The 10,423-nt window shown below is 34.3% G+C and overlaps 1 protein-coding gene across 1 annotated transcript in view; it reads right to left on the bottom strand.

The window, feature by feature from the left end:
- Nucleotides 1-124: 124 nt before the first annotated feature.
- CEP44 (centrosomal protein 44) overlaps nt 125-10,423 on the bottom strand; it is a 17,067-nt gene continuing 6,768 nt past the window's right edge. Inside the window, exons 5-9 of the mRNA XM_029950520.1 lie at nt 7,446-7,465; nt 6,649-6,724; nt 1,377-1,501; nt 1,085-1,122; nt 125-336 (exon numbers count right to left, since the gene is read on the bottom strand). Coding sequence (XP_029806380.1) covers nt 294-336; nt 1,085-1,122; nt 1,377-1,501; nt 6,649-6,724; nt 7,446-7,465 — 302 coding nt within the window. The 3' untranslated portion in view covers nt 125-293. The remainder of the gene's footprint in view (nt 337-1,084; nt 1,123-1,376; nt 1,502-6,648; nt 6,725-7,445; nt 7,466-10,423) is intronic.

The following is a 10,423-nucleotide window of genomic DNA, read 5'->3' on the forward strand; positions in this document are numbered from 1 at the left end:
CACTGCCAGCAAATGTCAACACAAAAATACAGCACTGTAATGACTTCACTCTGTAAAAGAAATGTACTGGCACGTAAGTTTTCCTTAAAAAAGTAAAACAGAGTAAAGCAGTGTAATCACGGCATAAAAATATTTAAGTATTTAATCGACACTGAAAAACACTCATTTACCAAATGGAATTCAAATTCTTCATAAAAAATATTGCAGTATATTAAAATTTATAGAGAATTCTTAAAATATACAATGTGTACAGTGCCAAAGTCTTAGAGAAGTTCATGCAGAAAATTCTATAATTAGTGATTTGGACATTTCAGTAATTCTGCAGTTTCTTCAAACCTGAAATAAAACAAATAAATAATATGTTAAGTAAAATTCATAATGAGGCATAGGATTTAAGTGGCTGAAATTATGCTTTTGAGCCTAAAATAAATTTCAGTGTTTTTCTTATGTATAGGTATAAATAATAAATTAAGTATATCCATGGCCAGAGGAGAGAAATAGCAACTAAAATCAATTATGAGTCTTTAATTCTTCGAGCATGAGTTATTTTAGTACTTATGAAATTTCAAAGCAATTTAGTTCACTGAAGTAGGATGCTGCATAATCATCTTACACCAGTTCATTTCATATTTCCTTTTGACTGCTTTCAATATTTCGTATTTGTACAAGATACAAGTACCATTTTTAGTATTATTTTACCAATAACTGAAAGACTAGCAATACTTTAACAATACTTGTCTCCAAACCATCCACCTACATATATTTAATATTTTGATAAAATCAGTTACCAAAGGTAGATAATACTTTGGATTAACTTCAACCAAAAATATCTCTGCACTGTTTAATCCCACAATTAATTGCATTAACAATGTTTCACATCACTTGTTGGAAACCAAAGCAGTGACTCATCCCACAAACACGTAACTGTGGGGGATTTATGACCCACTTGAGTCCTGGAGGAAACTCCACACCTGACTGAGAGACCTTTAAGGTTTGAAACACATATGCACTTTCTATATATACTGTAATCCAATACAATTCCCTGCAGGGAAATGAAGTTCTGTTGCCCCTTTCTGTTACTTACATTTTTTTCATCCTTTCCATTTTCTGGATTGTTGTTTCCTTTAATTTAAAAAGCAACAAATTTAGGTGATTTCTCAAAGTAAACCAACATCAAAGATGGACCATGAACATATCAAGTCGTCTAAAACATTGCATTAAGTACTGTTTACTTATCATAAAGAATTTTTACGGGACATTAAGATTTACAGTTGCACTATTTTTCTTGCCAATGGCATCTACAACCAAATCTAATGCTTGCTTGTTCTCCTGAACTTAGAAAGGAAATCATCTAAGCAGTTGCCAGTTGTTCGTACCTGTGAATTCTCCTTCAAATCACAGTAACAGACCGTTGAGGTTCTAGGAGTTGAATCTGATGACACTGTACTATAACCAGAGGACAGAGGAACACTTGTTTGCCGCTCCTCTTTGCCTTTTCTATCTGTGGAGAAAGTAGTATTTAGGTTATCTTCACAGTGGAGTCACATCTAAAAATTTCATGTGTAAATGGAACAAAAACACATTTTAATATAAAATAGCTATTGACATTGACCCAGATACATGTTTATTATTCTTTTAAGATAATGGCCTACACCTAGAGATCTAGATGTTAAAAACTGGCCAGTGAAAATTATAAAAGGTTCTACTATCTTGATCATGATAGCAATCAGTTGAATAAGTAGACAAGTTCATAATTTATTTTTAAGTATCAGTTACTGACTCATGTATATCTTTTCTTAAAGTGATTACAACTATTACTAGTGCGGAGTATATTTTTGGAACATCAAGAAACCCTCCATCCTAAGTTAACATGTAAGGAAAAAAACAATGCATAAAATTCAGCGTTTAAAGAGTTTTTCTAAAGAACTGAACAACTTTCCATCTCGTATGCTGATACCATTATTCAACAAAATGATGGCATATCCTACATATAATTAAATATAGACTATCACTTATAAGACATGCTACTATTAAATCGATACCATTAGCCCCATGTTTTAGTCAAGATACAGAGGACTGCAAAAATCAAGGCCAAGGCCCAAAAAAAAGTAAACACCCATTTAAACTGGTTTATATAAAGACAGTTTTATTGTAAACCTACATGGACAACCTCAATTAGGGACTGAAACTACTGGAAAGACCTTCACTTTCATCTCACACAGAGCCAGTCTCTTCTGTCTACTTCTCTCACCTAGCTACTCCATTCGTTTGCTTACTTATCAGCATGAGCTTGAAGAAAGTGGCCAGCCTAGCCCAGGCTCAACATCATTTGACATACTTAGTATCCTAATTCCAAATTAACAAGGGAGAGAAAATGATCTGGCTCAACACCTTCTGGATCGGTATTCCCTGAGTTAGGTATCTAATCTTGATCCAACTGGTCAAGCTCAGGCATCAAAGATCACATGGTACAACTCTGAAGATTAGCTATACCCAGCTCTTTTAACAGGGGCAACTGGCAATATGTAATTTCATAAAATAACTTGAAATTAGGCAGGAACTATATCTACCATTCCCTAATCTTGGGTTATTTTCTATGGATAGAGAAGAGTATCCTTGGAAAGTACAGAGCATATTTTAAACTGTTCAAAAATAGCGCGGTTTTAAGTTCTGGGACAGGAAATACGAAGTGAAGAGACAGAATTGAAAGTGACTGGAAGGTGAAGGAACAGCTCCTTGCTCTGCTCCCTGGGGCCTAGACTTGGAAGTATCTACCTCGTCTCAGGGTGTATACCTCACATTGGGACAAAGCTGGTATTAGGCAAGCTACGGGGGCTATTGGGAAAGTCATAAAGGGCATTTCAGAGATTACAGAATGGGGCATATACAGAACACAAGCCAGAGTTTAATCGCCAGATCAATTAAGTGTGTATTACTTTCTGTGACAACTTTTCCTACTGCTTTCCTGAGTCTTTAGTATACAGCCTTCCTTGTTTAAACATGATGGCTTCTTACCTGTGCTATGGGAGACTGAGAAAAGACTTGGTAACTAGGTTCGGGTTGGAAAAGAACGGGGACAGTAGTGGTCCCTAGAGCCATTATTATAGAGTTTCAGAGGCATTGCTAATAGATCTCTGTGACAAAAGGGGATCTCGAAGATCTAGATTTTCTAGCCAAATCTCCCCATGACCATTAATCTTTAATTGCCAACTTTGGAGAACTACCTTACTGCATACGAGAACTAGTTAGGTCCTTTGCCATTTTACTATACAGGCATCGCCCACTCAACAAAATCTCATCATGACACTTTGCTTTTAAAGACCCACATTAGTATCTGGTTTTGCTAAGCAAAAGAAACCAAGGAGGATTTTCACTTTGTTGAATAAAGGCAAACAATGAAAACAGCATTCAGCACTTGTTCCGCAGCATTTTAGAGGCATCACACACGCTGAGCAGCGAGAGTGGCAGCGCCAAGCTCCTTCCCTAGGAGCTCCGCATCTTAGCATCAAGCCACCTCAGCTTTCAACTGCTTCTGTGAACAACTGTGCTTGATCACGATTTATTTTGTGCTTCCATTGGTTCCCAAGCATCAAAAAAGACTATGAAAAGTTATTTTTGGGGTCTGGGAATACTCAAATTTTTCCCTATAAGTTAATGGTATTATTTTGCTTTATGCCATGTAGGCTTATGAAAGATTTCATGGTAACACTCTTTCCAATAGCGAGAAAACTAATCTGTAAACCAGTCTTTCCCAATCAAGGGAAAATATATGTCCGACTGATTTTTGGATATTTTGTCTTAAGTATTCATACATAATTTCATATTCTCAAAAGTGAACTCATTTTCCCCCAATTATCTCCTTAATTCTCTATTTTATTAAAGAGTAACAACTATGTACCCAATTACACAAGTGGTCAGTTCTGACTTTTTCTCTCTTTCACCATATCTACTTATATCGGCAATCAAGAGTTATCAATTCTAATAACTAATTTCTTCTTTATCCTTACAATCATAGCCTTAGTAGACACCCTCATTATTCTGAAATAAAGGGTCTGAAAGACCCTTCAAATTACTGCCCTTCCTTGTGGTACTTTCCTATAATAAATATTCTGTTTTAAAATGATTTCTCTGAAACATAAATCTGGTATTTACTTTGCTAAAAATCTATGACCCCACATAAACTCCATGATTTTATCTTTCTACTCTTCTGTTTCAACTTCCTTCATATGCCCAGACATACCCTTCCCTCTAGTTATACTGGAATCACACTCTTGTAACAATAACTCTATTAACATTTTTCTTGTGAGGAAAAAGGCGCAAAAAAAGCAAAACAAAAAACAGAGTGTTTATAGTCATGGCCTATCCAGTAATTAACAACTAGGTCACTGTATGCCCACCTGAATTATTTATGTCTATAGAAAACCATCACATGAGGTCACTTCATCACCTTGATGAAACAAAACAAGGCTGCTCTGTCACGTCTGAACACAGACAAGGACCCCATGTAAGCAGCAACACCAAACGACCAGCTACAGTGCTCTCCCAACTAACATAGTGCTTCTTTTCCACTGAAAATTTCAGCTCCATTTCACTATCATCACTCATCAAACTGTTTCCGCTTCCTAATAGAACCCAAACTAGAAGAACACTCACTTTAAACAGTCTCCAAAATCACCCAATATAAGCCCAATCCTTAAAAGCCTCTCCTCACTGATTTTTACCAAACACAGAAACGCCTTACAGCTCCCCATGGAAACACCATTTCTGATAAAGGGAAAACAAATCTGAAACTTCTCAAAAACCATTGCCAATTTAACATAGTCCTAAAAGGAGATTGGTGAATTACTGCTCTCAACTTCCAAGTGAAATCAACTCTCTGCTTCCATGTAAGCATGTGTATTTAAGGGACAAAGTGTAAGAATCTATAAACTTAACTCTTTTAATTGATCACTGTTAGGTTATAAATTTTTTGAGACCAGATATTTACCTTGTTCATCTACAACCGATTTCAGAAAGTGGCCTGTCTGCTTATCACTAAGTAAACTGTCTTAAAATTTAGTTATGTGTTAACTCAATGGGTTAGAGGTATGTCTACAAAAATGTTAATAAAATTATAATCGTGAACATGCAAAACCAAACTTGAAAAAGGCACGTTTTTGCAAATAGTAGGCACTCAATATTCTTGCACTATAAAAACATTGAGCTCTATTATATACAGATATTGGAGTTTGAAGTGTAGACCTAATTTCTGTCTGCTGGGCAGAACATAAGGTAAAGATCTTGATCTCAAATATCTCAGAGTTGAGCCTTGAATTTGGTTAAATAAATAAATAAATAAATGATAAATGTGAAAAGGAAATATTTACAAAATCTGAAATTTGTAGTCTAATAAATTTATTGCCTGAAATAGCACTTCAAATCATTATATAATAACCTAATTGTTGAAACTGTCCTGCAAAATTGACACGTACACTAAATATATCACAGTTAAAACTTCAGAGCCACGTTATGTAGATTAAAATATGCTCCATTATTCAATAGCTGTGTGGTCTTTGGCATATTTATTTATTCTCTCTGTACCTCAGTCTCCTCTTCTGTAAAATATGAGTACTTGAATATTTGCTTTGAGAATTAAATTTGTTCATATAGCAGTTAAGACCGTGTTGGAACATAGTACTGTGAGGTTGGTGGTGTTGCTATATACAGAGTAGCTGAAAGATTCAGTGATATTAAGCATCCGCAGATTTTAAAATGCAACTGTGCTCTGAATTCTCAGTTGGGCAAAACATCTCTTCTGCAAATATGATTTAATTATTGGCATAAGACAAAATCTAGACCTTTGTCTATTCAAAAAGTGTAACAACAGGGGTGCCTGGGTGGCTCAGTCGGCTCAGATCATGATCTCGCAGTTCGTGGGTTCGAGCCCCACGTTGGGCTCTGTGCTGCCAGCTCAGAGCTTGGAGCCTGTCTTCAGATTCTGTGTCTCCTTCTCTCTCTGACCCTACCCTGCTCACACTGTCTCTCTCTCAAAAATAAAATAAAATGTTAAAATATTCAAAAGAAAAACTGTAACAAGCAACAACAACAAAAAAAAGTGTTAACAACAAAAAATAAAAGCTATCACTGAAGAATGGCCCAGAAACATTAGCCTTACCGCTCAGTCACAATGAAAATGTCAGTAATCTAATGGAATTAAGGGACATGGAGAAGACTTTTATCATCATTTAACTGGATAAATTGAAGAGGTTTGTAATTCATTATAGGTTACTGACAAATGCATTTTCTTTTACATATATTATTTACAGAGGTAGAAACTATCATAAGTTTAAATTAGAAACTTTGGAAGTCCATTTTTATTGAGCATTTAGCAATTTTAAAAGAGTAAAACAAAATGTCTCCATAAAAGTTTACAATTTTGTACAAGGAACTTTATTCAACCACTACCTCACATAAGATACGTAAGCCGGCTTTTTTTAAGCAATCCTTGGCCTCAGTAGTCTATAATTTCAATACTGTCTTTTTTCGTAGGGGTTTGGTAGTTTTTAAAAAATAGGCTTGGGAATATTATCAAATACTTGTAAAAATCATCTCCCTGAAAATTCCTGACCTCCTTATCAACAATACCACTGCCACAATATTTCAACTTACCAGAATTCAGAATATCCATGTCATTACTGGATTCATAGTCTTCATTCACATGACTAAAGTTTATATATTTATCATTCTGGAATAATATAGTTTAGTATTTAGAATAAAATGAAAAGTGTTCTCATTTTATATTCTTACTATTAAGCATAAAATAAAAGTTGACATGATAAGTGTTTAAATATTTATAATTATTTATAAAGCAATACATAAATATTTCTATGCATATGAAATAACCTTTAAAATGTGGAAGCAGAGGTAACATTCTTGAATCTTCTAACTTTACTGTTTGGAAGAAAAGATAGACTAGAACCAGAAATTGAATCCTAAGTAAATCAAAACAAATTTCTCAGACTTCATAAGGCAATGGCAAATTTGGTAACTGTTTCTGTAAAATTTATAATTTGGCTGAAGTAAATAAGTCATAATTTTAATTTTTCCTGTCTCATTCACTTTTGTCTTTCCCCTATAACAAAAGGACATTTGTACAATTAAAGAATGTGATTTCAGGCTTTTCATAAGAATCAAGCATTATCACACCTTATTTTAAATGCTCCCAGTATCAACAGCTCTAAAAGCTGAACCTACAGAGGCTTGCCAGATTTTCTCAGATGCTAAGGAGAAAAATGACCACAATAGCAGCAACAAAATAGGCTATATCTAAATAGGGTTGCATTTCAACTAAATGCTTTCCAATTACGTATTCTTTTATTTGATTTTTCTAAAAGAATATTCACTTAACAATGAATAAAACTTTATTGTATCTGAGATATCCCATAAATGTTAAGGATAGGAAATACCTTTTTAGACAAAAGCATTTCTGTTTCAAGAAGAGTGACACGACTTAGAAGATTAGTCCAGGTTTTTTCATTTACCATCACTTTTCCTTTCATTTTTTCTTCCAAAGAGTCTAATCTACTTTCTACCAAAGTCAGTTTCTTAAGTTTTTCTTGGCATTCAGCTAGCATAGTCTGTAGTGCAGTAATCTCAGGATTAATTTTAATATCCTAAAACAATTAGAAAGGTTAAAAATTGTATCACACAAACTGAAATTGCTTTAAAAATCAATGTATTCCCATTTCCACTGTGTTATTTCAATAGTTATAACACACAATACAGCATGAAAGTTAAGAGTATGATCTATAGAAGCAGAATGTTTAGACACTGAAACTACCTCTTCTGAGGTGTATGGCCTTATATGTGTGTGTATGTGCATATATATATATACATATATATATATACATATACATTTCCCCAACAGTATGTACTTCATGTCACTTATCTGAGCTCTTAGAACAGCACCTGGTAGTATAATAAAACTATCACTAAGTAGCTATTTGCAACAGCACGTAGCACAAGGCTAAGAGGGAATGGCCAAGAAACGAGAGGGCATTGAAACTGTTCAGTTTGTATTAATAGGAAATACGCTTAATGACCATGTGGTAGTTTATTTATAAACGCCAATTATAAACTGTGATGTATAGAAGTTACACAAAATAGAAGACAGAAAAGAAGTCTAGCAGACGCAGTATAGACTGGACATTATAATAGGGTCTGTGGCAATAAAGGAATATAAAATGTATTCTAAAAGTAGGAGAAAAAGATAGCTAGGGCCCAAAACGGAAAATGAAAGAGCAGGAGAGAGTGTGTACCAGTTCTTTTTGTTCTTTAATGAGGGGAGTAGATAGATGGTTGAGAACCTTCACTGTACAAAGCAGCGTATCTGTTTCTAACCAGACTTTAAATTCCTTGAAGCAAAGTACTAGCTCTTATTCATCTTTGCATTACCCATAACACCCGGCCCTGTACCCTCAACATAAGCAGCAAATAATATCTGTTGAATTATAAACAGCAGACTTATTTATTCTTAAATAAGGTGCCATGAGAAATAATGCAAAAAGGCAGAGATATGCCAGAGTTTAGGTGCTGGAGTAATCACGAACATCAAAGTAAGAAATACTGGCATCTGAGAAAGAAGTCCAAAAGTCTTACTTGCTGTTCAGACTTGATTTCAGGGACCTTTACTTCAGGAATCTTTATTTCAGTTGTCTTTAAGTCACACACATCAAATCCTTCACTAACATCTGTTACTGTACTTATCGTATCTTCAGGAATGTTAATACCATCTTCATTATACAGGTGACGGATCACCACCGCTTTTGTCTGCATAGAGAAAAATACGTCAGAGCTGGTTCAGTGTTTTCCTCATACGATTATTTTCAATATATACATAGTAATTTTTCAGAAGACATATCTTCCCTTTAAAATTTATAAACATTTAAATTATAACATCAAGGCATATATCAAACAATGATAAAACTGTTAATATTACTAATACTTGTGATGATAAAATTGTAGTTACTACTTTTGGAGCATTCTCTTACATAATAGAAAAACTGAAATACCTATTCAATAATGTCTGGGATTTGATTCATACTGTTTCAGATTTGGGGGGAAGATGCTGGAAAATGGTTATAATAAAGATGAAACAAGATTAACAAAGGATTGATAAATTGCTGATGGTGGGAATCACTACCTTTATAAATGTTTGAAACATTCCACAATAGGTTGCCACATAATTCACATAAATAATCAAGAACTGGCTCCATGAGTAGGACCCATTACAATGTTTCCTATTAAAGAAACCAGAAAATATCAGGCCTTCTGCTAACAATTCAAACTTAACAATGACGAAAGTCCTGAGACTAAGGCATGAGGTCAAATGTACATTCACACAAGACTCTCCTGACTACTTCCTTCACTTTAGATAGATGGCACATGCACTATAAAATTGCCATATGATGTAACATAGAATTCACAAATCAGAAGGCACTGGGAAAAGAGATGATTTGCTTTAGTATAGACTTAATCTCTACCTGCAAACAAAGGAATGTATTTATTGATCGCAACTCTTCTAAGCTGGAAGAGTTCCAATTTCTGATAAAGATCTGATGTTATTGATTAAAATTTGATTAATAACAAAAAGATACTTTACGAAAAACAAGTCTAATGCTGTGAAATTTTGCACCTTTCCATATTAGGAAAATACAGATTACTACTCAGCCCCAAGAATGAAATAGAAGATTGAAAAAGAAATGTAATGTTATGTAGGCTTATTATTTAGTAAGTGCTAATAGTGCCTATATAAGAACAGAAATGTTAAAAAAAAAAAAAAGCAGTATAGGGGCACCTGGGTGGCTCAGTTAAGTGTTCAACTCATGAATAGGGAGACTGAGCACTGGGTCAGGGTTTGTGCTGAGCAGCCAGCCGGCTTGCGACTCTGCCCTCTCCCTCTACCCCTCCACCACTTACATTCTCTCTTTCAAAATAAATTACACATTTTTAGAAAAGGTTTAAGAAAATTCCTGTTTATATTAATTCTTTATATATTGGGGAAGATACTAGATACAAATCATTTAAAAATTAGAAAATAATTAGATAAGAAAAGTTAGTGACATAAGAATGCTTTTCCTACAGTAAAATGTCACTATATTTTATAGAGGCTTAAAGTAGCCTTTTAGTACATTTTGTTATAACTCACGTACACTGGACGGAGAAGAATACTTCTCTAGATTTTACTTGCACCAGAAACTATTCACATCCTTTATGTAATTACACATTGATTGTTTATCTGGTATTCTATTCTTTAGTCTCAGAAATATTTGCCCCAAAAGGAAGATAGGTAAAAGTATACTGATCATTATAAAGTAATACCTTGAATCCAATTTCTCTTGGAGATAGAAAATCTATCTCTAAATGCATGGGACTCATTCAACCA

Source organism: Suricata suricatta, chromosome 1, assembly GCF_006229205.1.
Source record: "Suricata suricatta isolate VVHF042 chromosome 1, meerkat_22Aug2017_6uvM2_HiC, whole genome shotgun sequence".
In the NCBI taxonomy this organism is placed as follows: domain Eukaryota; kingdom Metazoa; phylum Chordata; class Mammalia; order Carnivora; family Herpestidae; genus Suricata; species Suricata suricatta.